The 12,994-nt window shown below is 66.5% G+C and overlaps 1 protein-coding gene across 1 annotated transcript in view; it reads left to right on the top strand.

Annotated features, from left to right (window-relative positions):
* The first annotated feature begins 1,389 nt into the window (after positions 1-1,389).
* The window catches only part of SLC9A3 (solute carrier family 9 member A3), a 30,339-nt gene continuing 18,734 nt past the window's right edge, over positions 1,390-12,994 (top strand). Inside the window, exon 1 of the mRNA XM_062212101.1 lies at positions 1,390-1,597. Within this exon, the coding sequence (XP_062068085.1) occupies positions 1,390-1,597 (208 nt within the window). The remainder of the gene's footprint in view (positions 1,598-12,994) is intronic.

Raw genomic sequence — 12,994 nt, 5'->3', positions numbered from 1 at the left:
TGCATTGTGTGGCCATGATCCCTCCACAGAAGCCAGGGAAAGGGGCTGCCTGGGAAGTGTGGAGGGAGAGGGTAGAGCACACAGGGGCGGGAGCGCCCACCACACTGCCCAGGCTGAGTTGGTCTGGCCAGCTGGGCCCTCACGGTGTCCCTCCTCAGACCCCCCACTTTCCGGCTCCCACTGTCCATGACAGAGCCCCAGCAGCCAGCCAGGTACCCCCGTGGGCTCAGTGCCAGACCCCTCGTCAGCACATTAGCCCTGCAGCACCAGCTGCCCAGCCAGGACGCCCAGGGCAGCCCAACTCTGCCTTGGGGGTCACAGGACAGCTCCCATCAGCAGGGAGCTGGGGGGAAGCCAGGAGACGACCAAGCCCCAGCCTCAGCACTGCCGCCCAGGCCCCTGGGTGCTCTGAGTGGGCCCTGCCTACCCACCGGTGTCCCTGCGCTGTTGTGTGCCAGGTGCCTGAGCCCGGGGAGGGAACAGCGAGGGAGCCGGTGCTCCCGAGGGGCCAGGGCGGGAAGGGAGAAGGTGACATTGGAGCTGGCGGGAGAGCAGCGGGAGTCGGGAGCAGCGTGTCTGAAGCGTCCGGCGAGTGAGAGGCTGGAAACTGCGTGAGCAAAAGCGGAGCGCGGAGTTCGCCTCGCAGGCTGAGGAGCCCCAGTGAGCGGCGCGCGAGGCGCAGGCGGCGTCCGTGCGGTGCCCTGGAGGCCGCCGCCCGGGAGCGGGAGGGCTGAGCCGCCGCCCCCGAGCTCAGTCGCCCCTCGCGGGAACGAGCGGCAGCTGCGGTGGGCGGGGAGGGGCTGCGCCGGGGAGGGGCGCTTGACCCTCTGCGCGCTGTGGGTGTGCGTGGAAGGCAGCGCCCGGCTGGCTGCCCCGCTGGCCCCGGTCCCGCGCTGGAGCACAGGGAGCGACCTCGGGAGCCCCGCGGGGGATGCCGGAGGCGCCGGAACGGCCGGTCCATCCGCACAGCGACCGAGTCCGAGGGGCCCAGTACTCGGGGCTGCGCCCCGCCCCCAGGGGAGGCGGCCACCCCGGGCCCGGTTTGCCCTTCGCAGCGCGACCTCGCGGACCTGTGCCTTCCCGGCAGCGGCTCCGGAGAAGGCGCCCGGACCGGCGCGCAGGAGTTGGGGCCGGGCGTCCTGCGCAGGGCGTGCGCAGGCCGGGCGGGCGGGCGACGGTGTCTGCGCTCACGTGTGCGCGGCGGGGGCGGGAAGGCCCCGCCCTGGGGCCGCCGGATTAAAGGCCACCCCAGCTGGCGGGGACTGGGACTGCCGCCTCACCGGCTCGCGCAAGGCTCCACGCCGCCCACGCGCGTCCCACGGCCCCGCGCAGAGGGACCCCCCCCCACGCGACATGCGCGTCGGGCCCCGGCGCTGAGCGGCAGAGGCGATGTCAGGGCGCGGGGGCCGCGGCCCTTGCTGGGGGTTGCTGCTGGCGCTGGCGCTGGCGCTGGGCGTTCTGCCCTGGACGCAGGGCGCCGAGCAGGAGCATCACGGCGAGGTCCAGGGCTTCCAGATAGTCACGTTCAAATGGCACCATGTCCAGGACCCGTACATCATCGCGCTCTGGGTCCTCGTGGCCAGCTTGGCCAAGATCGGTAAGCGGCCCTGGGATCCCGTCCGAAGAACCAAGCCGGGCGCGGGCCTCGGGCTCGGCCGCGCCGCCGCCGCCTGGTCTTGGGTATCCGATGGGGAAGGGGCGCGTCCCGCGGAGTGGCGGCCGCCGCGGGTTGGAGCGCAGCTGCAAGTCCGGAGTCGCCGCCGGGTGCCGGGCGGGTCTCCGTCGGCTCCTCCTGCTGGCGGCCAGGCCCCTGTGGCCGGGTCTCCCGCAGGGTCTGGGGGCTTTAAGGCTCTGGGTCTGGCCGGGTTCGGCGATGTTTCGCTTCCAGCCCAGAAGCAACCCCGGGAACAGGGCGAGCCCCGCGCGGCTTGTCTGTCCGCCCTTTCTGTTCCTGAGCGGCTCCCGGGTCCGGGAAAGTGGGGCTTGCAGGGACCTCCGGGCAAGGTGACAGCAAGGTCAGCTTTCTTCAGCGCGGTAGAGATCAAAGTTTGCAGGGAGGGTCTTCCTGGAGGCGCAGGCTGGCTTGATTGAGCGGTGGAGGTTCTTGCTGGGTGGAGCCAGGGAGCAAGCAGCCGCCCCCGGGGGAGTTCCCACGGGGGGTCTGGTGCAAGGAGGGGCGGCTTAGGGGTCCCCTGCCAGCCTGGGGGCACAGGGAATCGCCGCTGGGGTGGGGGAGTTCACTGCTCCTGCAGACCTGGCCCCTCCACTTCCATCCCTCTCCCCCTCTCCCTCTCCAACGCTCCCAGCTCCTCCTGTCTCCTTCTTTGTGGCCTCCTGGCCCCCTGACCTGGCCGCTGGGTCTCCTCGTGAGAGTGGGGCTTGTGGCCTCGCCACCGTGCGTGCAGGGCCAACCCTGGCTGCTACCTAAGGCTACTGCCTGCTGAGGTCCAGCCTCCACAGCCTGCCGTGGGAGCAGCAGTGGGGAGGGCTCAGACAGTGGACGGGCACTCGCGAGTCAGCCCCACTCGAGGGGACCGGGTTCTGCCTGGCCCCAGAGCTTGCCGTTCTCTAGGAAGGGCCAGGTCCTCAGGTCTCCCAAGCACGCGGACTGGACCAGAGTGGATGTCCAGGCGGCTGTGGTGGCCACCCGTCCCCCTCCCCAGCACCACATTCCTGTGCACAGTGGTTCTAAGGACACAGTCTCCTTTGCAATGTCCCCGTCCTGGGGCGCATCTGCAGAGGGGCCAAGTCTCTCCCACCCTAAAATGTAAGCCAGGACCCTTGCTGCCCCCCCCACTGTGTGGCCGCCCCTCCTGGTGTCTCAGCAGCCTCAGAGGCCCCCACCTCTTCCCTCCCCAGGCCCTGGCTCTGACCTGTGCCCCGTCTCCACCACCTGGCTGGCCACACCAGCACCGTGGCACTCTCCTGTTCACCCAGGAGTATGACTGCCCAACAGGGGTCCTGGCATGGTCACCTTCCCACACCCCCTCCCTGTGAGCCCCCCCCCCGCCCCCTCCTCGGGTGACAAGCCCCAGCCTCACAAGCCCCAATGGTGTCCCTGTGCACACCCACCCCCCTCCCTGTGGCTCCCCCTCCTCCTGCCCCCTGCCCTGTGAACTCTGCACCTGACCTGCCTCCTCGCAGGTCTCCAGAGCTGCTCCCCACAGCCAGAGGCCCCAGCGCCATCGCCCGGCCAGGCGCGGCCACTGTGCGGCTGATCCTGAAGAAATGGGGGATCCTGGACTCCATGAACTCTTCATGTCCCCAGCCGAGGGCTTCATCCTGCTTGTGGGGCCGTTGTGTTGTCTGAAGCGGTCAGGGGTTGACCTAACAGGATGGCTGGGTGTTTGTGATCTCCCAGCATTTGGTCAGAGTTATGTAGAGAGGGGAGAGATGGAGAGAGAGAGAGAGAGGGAGATCTTCCATCTGCTGGTTCACTGCCCACATGGCTGCCAAGGCCAGTGCTGGGCCAGGCCAAAGGCAGGAGCCGGGAGCTTCATCTGGGTCTCCCTCCTGGGTGGCAGGGCCCAAACAGTTTGGCCATCCTCTTCTGCTTTCCCAGGCCATTAGCAGGGAGCTGGATGGGAAGTGGAGCAGCTGGACTCAAACCGGCGCCCCGTGGGTGGCCGACACCACAGACGGTGGCCTTCCCTGCACGCCACGATGCCAGCCCCTGTTCCAAGTCTCTGGGGCGGCACCTGCGCACCCAGTCTGGCTCTGGGTGTGTCCTTCGGGCAGCTGGGGACAGAGAAAGGCCGCAGAGCTGGAGCTGCCCGTTCCAGCTGCATGGCCCAGAGCCTGTAGAGGGGCAGGTGTGGGTCTGGGCTCCTAGAGGCTTTGCCGTGAGCTCCCTGCTCTGTGCCCTTGGGCCCCTGGGGTCCCCACCTGGCATGGGGTCTTCAGGAGATTCAGAAAGGGAGGGAGGGGCCGCTAAGGCTGGAGCTCCTGTCCGTGGCACAGGGCTGGTGGGCAGAGGGGCAAGGACGTCCAGGGTGCCTGCTCCCTGGGGTCTCCAACCAGCAGCCGCACACGGCAGGTCACATCCTGCCTCATCCTGTTTGGTGAGCTGGTGACCCTGGGCCAGGCAGGAGAGCTGAGGAGGCCAGGGGAGGCGCCAGGGCAGGCTGAGGAGGAGGCCAGGCTGCGGGGGTCCGTGGGGGAGGCTGAACTGGCTCTCCGCAGGCCTCAGAGGACTTTGGCCCCTACTTGGGGCTGTCGGGAGGGCGGGACTTGGTCAGCACTGGCCATAGGGCAATGGACGGAATGGGGACAACCCAGAGCTGCTCCTGGGAGGACAGCAGGGGTCCCAGGGCTGTCAATCGCAATGCAGAGGTGGGGGCTCCTGGCCCAGTCTGTCCCCCTACCCCCCGAGCCCCTCGCTTCTGTCCACTGCGCTGACCTCATCTGTCCAGATGGCCCGGTCCTGCCAGCTGGGGTGGCTGTGAGGACACTGCCAGGGTGAGGCACTCAGACACCTGCGGCCTGCAGGGGCCACCACGCAGCAGAGCTCGTGGGTCCTGCCAGAGAGAGTGACCCCCACGGCACCCCAGGCAGAGTAACCCGGGGTCTGGAGGGCACACCGAGGCTGGGGCTGTGCCAGGTGGTGAGTGGGTGAGGGTCCAAGGCCCATCCTGGACGCTGGCCCAAGGCCCGTGGTGCCTGGTGATTTACGCCCTGGCCGGCAGGCATGGAACGTGGGTTTGGATGGTGGCTGCAGACACGCACCCCAAGGGCCGGCCGGCATAGAGACTAGCAGGGATCCCTGGGGTGTGGGGCAGCGGAGGACAGAGGCCTTGGACAGGACTTCTGTGACCCCTCAGGGTAGCCGTCCAGCAGGAGCCCGCCTGGGCACTTCCCCAGTGTTGGCCCTGGGCGTGTGGCCTGCCAAGGTGGGGACCCTCGGGGTCACGGGAAGTGCTTGTCCCCAGTTCAGGGGAGTGGCGGTTCCAGGGGCTCCAGGTTTGGGCCGCTCCCGTGGGGTGAGGGTGGGGCCTCTGCTGTCTGCCTCTGTCTCTCAGTGCTGTCTGTGATGTTGCTGCTGAGGCCTTGGCCCTGGACCGTAGCCTTCTCCTTGGATGCGTGTACAGTGGCCTTTCAAGGCCCCTGTCCTGGTGCCCGGAGGTCTGCTCCTGCCTGTGTGGCTGTGACCTCTGTCTGGACCTGTGATGTCTCCACGTGGCTGCCCTGGGTCACAGTCCTAGGCTGTGGAGGAGCCGGGGTCCAGCGTGGGAGCTCGAGGTTTGTATTCCGTGTGCCCCGGGACAGGAGGCCCTGTGAGACACCCTGCCTGTCCCATAGCTTCCCCACGGCTCCTGCCCCTGCTGCTTTCCCACCTCCTCTGCTCCCCCAGAGGGCGAGGGAGGGGCTCTGGGCCCAAGCACGAGTGGCAGGAGCGGCGCATCGGCGGGCCTGGAGCCAGGGTCAGCAGCAGAGGTGGGAGCCGGACGTGCCCAGCGTCCCTGGGAGGCAGGGACTGCTGGTCTGGGTCAGCAGCCACTGGAAGCAATCCACGCCGCCTTGCCTGGGAATCTCCCGAGGAGAGGGCAAAGGTCAGGAGCCGAGCCCCGGGCCGTCCTGTCCAGGCAGGGCCCACCCGCACCTGTTGGCCCTGCTGGGCGCTCACGCTGCTCGGCCTGGCACTCTGGGAAGGGATGTGGGCTCTGCTCGCCCAGCAGGCAGCAGGGTATTTCCCTTGCCACGGGCTCCCCAGGAGCTAGACTTGGGGTCCCCACCTCTGCATTGCCAACCCCATTCAGGGGCCAAACTCCACACCTGCGGTCTCTGTGGTGAACCAGGCCCAGCAATTCACCTCCCCGGAGAAGAGGCCAGAGTCTCCCTGCAGCCAGCTCGGTCCCCACTTGGCCACGGGCGTGGGGCCTGCCCCTGTGACCTCTGTGCCCATGGCGTGACCGCCAGGAGCCTCCTCTTCAGCATCAGGTCTCCGGGTGCCAGTCTTAGGGTGCTGGGTCTCGGGGTGTCAGGTCTCAGGGTGCTGGGTCTCAGGGTGTTGGGTCTTGGGGTGCTGAGTCTCCAGGTGCCAGGTCTTGGGGTGCTGGGTCTTGGGGTGCCGGGTCTCAGGGTGTTGAGTCTCCAGGTGCCAGGTCTTGGGGTGCCGGGTCTCAGGGTGCTGGGTCTTGGGGTGCCGGGTATCAGGGTGCTGGGTCTTGGCACTAGGTCTGTGCAGAGCCCAGAGTGGATGGTTTCTCTCTGGCTATGTGGGTGGCTGGAAGGTCCTTGTCCATTGCGTAGGGACACACTAAGAAGGGGTGACTCCAGGGTGAGGGGCTGAGCAGTCCCTTGTCTGTCGCCCCAGGTGGCACCTGCCCCTAGACTCTCTGTCCCATTCCCATGACCTCTGACCTCTCAGCCCACCCCCACTTCCTCCTTCTCCTGTGCTGTTTTCTCTCCTGGAGCCGAGCCCCACCCACTGCACCTCATCCCCACACCCGGCATCTCCCGCCTCACCCTCTCTGAGCTGGGAGTGCTGCTCACCCCAGCGCCCAAGACTCCGCTCCCAGCACCCGGTTCTTCCGGCTTGGCCAAGCCTGTGTGGCAAGGGGCCGGGGCGTCTGCTTGTTCTTCTGGACTCTGAGCCTGGAGCCTGGCGGGCCTGTGGCTGCAAGGACCCGATGTGGACAGATGAGGGAATGAATGCACGCATGGAGGCGTGGGTGTGGGTGAATGAATGAATGAGCAGGTGCGCGCTGCGTGGGAGAGGCCTGGCTCGCCCCATCTGTAGGGTCCTCCAGATGCTGGGGCCCAGGCCCAGGAAATGGCTCCTCAAGCCTCTTGGTGTCAGAGCCAGGGGGGCACACCCTTAGCCATCCACCTCGGCACCAGGCCCCACCCACAGGCCTCTCCTGACACAGCAACTGGGCCGGGCCCCCAGGATGGTGGTGGCTTTTCCATCTGGTTTATTTCATTGGTATGGTGACAGCTGTGTCAGGACACGAGCCCCTAACAGTTCAGTATTCAGTCAACAGATGTAGTGTCAGGATCTGTAGGCACCGCTGCGGGTGAATCCAAGCTAAACCAACCCAGGCCCCCCCAGGAGTTGTGGCGGGAAATGGCCACCTGCTGATCCCTGCCCCTCGCAGCCCATGTGCAGAGGGGCAAGGGGCAGCGGGGCGCTGATGAGCGCTGGCCGGGCCCCTCCCGGGGCTTGTGATGTGGGCACAGGCTTCTGGCCTTGTCCACCTGTGCTCGAAACATTCGGGGAGTGCGCACCCGAGAAGCCGAGCGTCCACACTGGGTCTGGGATGAGTGCTCCCAGCTGCTGTGTGGGGCGTGGCATGGGGGGGGAGGGGCACCGTGCCCGTGGCAGGACAGGCCGGGGGTCGATTCTCTGCCGTCCTCGGGTCCTGCCTTGGGCTGCTCCTGGGGGCTCTGCCATGGAGCCTCATGCGTCCAGGGCGCACGGAACCTCAGGCTGAGGGCTCTGGGGCAGCCAGAGGTGCAGACGGGGTTGGTGAGTCAGCCTTGGAGGGAGGGGGCCAGGCAGAGCAAGAGGACCTCCCCAGGGGAGGCCCAGCCGGGGGCTCGTGCAGGTGGCGTCAGGGCTGGAAGACCGAGGGCAGGCTGAAGGGCGTGGACTCTGCCCAGGCACGGGAGAGCCTTTGGGGAAGGTGGTGCCGCAGGGAAGGGCATGACCCTTCCCTCAGGCCTGCCAGCCTGGGCTCCCTAGGACGGCGTCCTGGGTGGGGCGTGGGGAGGGCCGAGGGCAGGGACAGCGTGTCCCCGGGTGCCGGGGTCGGGGCGGCTGTGTGGTCTGACTCTGGCCAATCAGGAAACCTCTGTGAATTCGCCACCTGCTGGGCTGGGATGCCAAAGTCCAGTGGGGTCTGAATGGAGGCCAAGGCTATGTCTGGCTCCCCAGGGCGGCCGTGAGGAGTGGGACCCCAGCTCCCGCGGGCCCTGTCCTCCCAGAGGCTGCCCGAGCTCTGGGGACCTGGCCCCCAGGCAGTGCCCAGGGAGTGGTGGCTGTGTTGTCACCAGCAGGGGGTCTCAGCGGAGCTGGGAGGGAGGGTCCAGGCTGTGCAGACCTCAGAGGGGCTTGCACCTGACAAGGGACCAACCCCAGGGTCCTGCTCCCTCGGCTGCCCCGGGCGCCTCTTCCCACCCCTGGGTCCTTGTCCTGGGTTTCTCAAGAGCCGAGTCACTCGGCCGGCCGCACTCAGAAACGGCACAGCTTCGCAGATGGGGGAGGGACAGGGAGGCGCAGCCCCCTCTGAGGGGGGGGGGGGGTCCCTGTTCCAGCCCAGCCCGCAGAGCTGGACCTGCTGTGTGGCCAATAGCACCGAGAGGAGTTACCCAAGGCTCCCCACCCCCCAGCAGTGAGGGGCACCGTGGCCAACACAGCATCACCAGCGGGGCCGTGTGTGTGCCGGGTGACACATGTGTGTGTGTGGAGGAGGCGTGTGCGCACGTGGAGGCAGGTGTGGCAGGCACGGCACCAGAGGTTCCTAAGGGACTGAAGGGGTCTATGGCCGGGGCCCACACTGTCTCTGGGACTCAGCATGCCTTGCCCGGTGGCCTGCAGGTGTGTCTGGGGCTCTCTCCCCTATCCTGCGGCGTGGGGGATTCTGGGTCTGTGAGGGTCCTCGGGCCCCAGACGTCACCAACAGCTGTCACTGTGGGTCCCGCAGGAGCAGCTCCTGAGTGGGAGTGTGGCGGCTCTGTGCACAGCAGATCTGTCCAGGAGCCCTGTGGGTGTCTGGGCTGTGGGTGCAGCTGAACCCGTGGAGGCTATGGCTTAGCACCTCATGTTTAGCTTATAAAACAGGCACACAGATCAGCGGTCCCCAGGGATAAAGCAGGATGACTAACCGCACACCGCTATGGTGCGCTCGGTGGTGTGGGACTCTCCCTGCCACACCTGGGCCTGCCAGCCGGGGATCTGGGTAACGGAAGCCGCTGCAAGCGTCAGGTGGGGCCGCCCAAGGCCACCAGCTCCCAACCCCTGGCCCCTGCTGCTGCCCACACCCACCTGGCACCCGCTTGCACACCACACTGCCCCTCCCTGGCCTGGGCCTCAGCTCAGGAGCCCCCAGCCCTCATGGCCTCTGCGGGGCGGCTGTCAGGTGCGGTGCAGGGGCCCCTCTGAGCCGTGAGGGTCCAGGAGAGAGGCGGGTGTGTCTACCCCGGGTGAGGGTGCTGTTTCCTAGAAGGGATGAATTCCCAGTGACCTTTCAGACTTGGGGAACAGCCTAGAGATGGCCCAGCGTCCCTGTGCCCCACCCTGCCTCTACCGCGGCCCCCGGCGTCTGCACAGGACCTCGCTTGCTTGAGTGCCCCCCAGCGTTGGCTGCGCCCTGGGTTTGCCCAAAGGTGTCAGGGTCACACAGAGCAGGGTCACCCCGCCCTCTGACCCCTGGCCCCAGATGTTCGTGCGGCCTTTCCAGGCCGGGATCTCAGGGACGTGCCCCGTTTGCCAGGCTCTGGCGTCTTCTCATTTAGATCTTCGCCACCTGTGTGTCTTTGGGCCGTTTGTTCACTGCCTTGTTTTCTCGTGCTGGGCTTGTGCGTTTTGGAAATGCGCCCTTTCCAGGTAAAAGCTTTGCAAATACTCTCCCAGCTTGTGGCTGTCTTTGCATTCTCTTAGCATTTTAATTCTTTTAACTTTCATGAAATCTAGTTTACCAGTTGTATCTCTCGTGCATGGGTCATGTTTTTGGCATTTTATCTGAAGTTCACTGCCAAGCTGGAGGTCACCTGATGGCCCCCGCGGGTCCTTCCAGAAGTCTGGTGGTCTCGTGTTCCACACCTGGGCCTCCTGCCCCTTTCAAGTGAGTCCTCTGGTGAGCTCCGTGGGGCCTGTGCCTAGTTTTGGGGGCATCGCTGGGTGAGAAGCCATGGTAGGCTCCCTCCTGCACTGCGGCCGGGCCGGAGCGCTGTGTGGCCACGGCACCAGAGCTAGAGCTGCAGGGGCTCTGCAGAGTCGGCTCCCAGGCTCTGTGCTGCGTCCGTGATGCGTGGACCCTGGGACCTCTGCCTGCCACTCACACTCCAGGCTCGCTGCGCCGTGGCCAGGAGACTCCTGCTGGCACTGCTTTGAATGTGGGTCACAGCCTGAGCGAGAGGTTCTCGTGTTTCCCTCCAGGGAGTTCACCTCTTAAATGGCTTCCATCAGAATTCCACGTTTTCCTGGCACAGGGCTCTTGCGCACTCTGTCAGACTTGTGCCCGAGTTTGGGTTATTGCGATTCCTTTGTGGGTCTTGGCGCTGAGCTAAGTGGGTGTGCTTTCGGCGTCAGCTTCTGTATGTTTTGTCACCCGTGGGCCACCCATGGTTTCGCTGATGCGTGTTGGGTATTTGGGGCCTCTCAGCCAGGACCTCACCTGTGGGTGGGTGCATACAGGAGTCCCAAGGTGGGCTTACAGGACCGAGGGCAGGGCCTGCAGAGAAAGGGGATGGACAGGCCTGGCAGGGGCTGTGCTGGGCCCAGGTGTGGGACACTAGGAGTCACGGGGGGCTGGCAGCATGGGCGTGCCGACAGGAGGCACACAGGAGGCCCTCCCCAGGGCCTCCGTGCTACTCCTCCAGGCTGTCGCTCTTGCTCTGCCCACTGGGCACTGGGCACTGGGCACTGACCCCTCAACTCTCGGAAGATGGGAGAGCCTCCAGCAAACCCCTGCCCGTGCTGCCTGCCAGGCAGAGCCATCTTTGTCCCCTGGGGCTGTCGGCTTCCCTCAGGGAGAAGGCCAGCCCTGCCCACTCCCGCTCTGGCCCACTCCCCAGCTGGCAGGGGAGGCTCAGGCTGGGGGTGCGGTCCCAGTCTGTGTCTGTGCTGTGCCTCCTTGGGAGCAGCCGGCTCGCCTCGGGGTTTCTCTCCCAAGGGGGGTTTCTGACTGTTCTGTGGATTTTGGTTTCTGCTCTGGTATTTGGAACTTCTGAGGGCTTCAGCCCCTGGCGCCCCCTCCCCTGGGAGCTGTTCCTGGCGGCCAGATCACTGGCTTCCCCTCAAGACTTGCCAGGGCCTGTGTGGGTGAACCGAGCTGGGGCAACTGGGGTGCCCCGGGGTGGGGGCTGCTTGTGTGGCTGCCCGCCCGCCACTGGGGAGCCAGCGCTCCGGGGGTCTGATTGGCATCTCAAAGCAGCCCGGGGGCGGGGACTTTCATCTCAGCCCCTGGAAACCGAGGCTGCCAGAGATAAGCCAGGCCCTGGACACAGAGCCGTCCTGTGTGCAGGGAGCGTGGACTTGTGACTCTGCAGATGGGGCCGCCTGCTCTGTGGTGGCCGATCACCCTGTGGGGTGGCCCCACAGGGAGGTGGCCAGGGGCTGCTGGCCTGACCCTGCCACGTCTGGGGTGGACGATGGGGCCTGGGGAGCTGGCACAGCCTGGGCGAGGCTGCGCCCTGGGCCTCAGCGCCCTTTGCACCGCCCCCAGCTCTGCATGCTTCGAGACCTGGCGGGGGGACCCTGGGCCCTCCCTCGTCCCCGCGTGGGGGGCTTCTCTGCCGCTGGCCCCTGTGCCCTTGGCACGTGGCACAGACATCCAAACTCATCGTGCCTGTGGCTCCCTGCCGCTGCCCAGGCAGCAGCTCGTGACTCAGGCCCGGCTGGGGGTCACTCTGTGGGCTCCCGGACGGTGGGGGCCATGGCCACGTGAGCGGCACAGGCTGGGCTGGTCTGCAGTGGCCTTGGGACATTGCCCACACATTTTATCTGCACAAAAGGAGCCCTCAGAGCAAATGTCCCTGCTGGAGTTTTCTCAAGCCGGGCTGAGCCTGCCCCCCGCAGAGACCCTGCTTGCACGCCTCTGGGAGGGCCCCTGTGTCCCCGGCCCACCCCAAAGCTGTGTCTCCTCCGTGGATTTTCCATTGGCTCAGTCCTTGGGGTGGTGCTCCTGGCCCCCGGCCACCCACACCTGGCTGTAGACCCCGGCCAATGTGGCGGCTGCTCTGCAATGTGACAGGTTCCTGGCCAGATGTCACCGGGAGCCCGCCCCCCGGGGGTCTTTGGGTACGTGCGGGCCGTGGGCCTCTGGGGCCCCTGCTTCTGGTGGGGTCCCCTGAGGCCGGAGCGCCCTCCTCCCTGCTGCCCAGGTCACCTCCTCACCCAGGCAGCTGAGGTTCCTTCAGACACTGCACTCTCTCTCTTTTTTTTTTAACAGGCAGAGTTAGAGAGAGAGAGACAGACAGAGAGAAAGGTCTTCCTTTTTTTTCTGTTGGTTCACCCCCCAAAATGGCTGCTATGGCAGGCGCGCTGCGCCGATCCGAAGCCAGGAGCCAGGTGCTTCTCCTGGTCTCCCATGGGGTGCAGGGCCCAAGGACCTGGGCCATCCTCCACTGCCTTCCCGGGCCACAGCACTGTACTGACACTGACACTGCGCTCTTCAACCCGGAATTCCCGTGGGTTCTTTGGACGGCTTCTGTTTCCGGGGTCAGCAGTCTGTGGCCCGCGGGCTGTGTTGGGGCCAGCTGCTTTCTGCTGTGTGGCCGCAGGCCTGAGTCCTGTGCGTCCCGGATGAGGCGTTCACGGCCCGTGTGCTCCTGGCCGACATGTCGCTACCCACTGCGAGCACAGGTGGCGCCCCGCCTGCACCCTGGTCAGCAAGCCTGGCCCAGTTCCGGCTCCCTGCTGACGCGCAGCCCGGGGGCAGCAGCCACGGCTCCCCTGCTTGTGCCCCTGCCGCCCACGTGGGAGGCCTGGATGGAGCTCCTGCCCCTGGCGCTGGCCTGGCCCGGCCCAGCTGTTGCAGGCATCTGGGGGGTGAAGCCGTGGCGGGGAGAGGTGTCTGTCTCTGCTCCCCAGCAGACAGGTAGACGCCATCCAGTTCATCAGGACCTGTTTTCCCTGGTGTGCTTGAGCAGCGTGCTACAGCAGCTTTGAGGCCGTTCTCTGGTCGACCCGGAGTCTCCGCCCGATCTTCGTCCGGGGCCCTGTGACGGACGTCACATCTGGTGGTGGTGTCGTTGCACCAGGCAGTCCACTTGGCTGGGCTGAGGGGCCCCTCACCGTCCTCCTAAGCTCCCGAGAGCTCACACGGGGGCC

This window comes from Lepus europaeus, chromosome 15, assembly GCF_033115175.1.
Source record: "Lepus europaeus isolate LE1 chromosome 15, mLepTim1.pri, whole genome shotgun sequence".
NCBI lineage: Eukaryota > Metazoa > Chordata > Mammalia > Lagomorpha > Leporidae > Lepus > Lepus europaeus.
The sequence above is the reverse complement of the archived record's forward strand: the minus strand, read 5'-3'. Positions and strand labels throughout refer to the sequence as shown.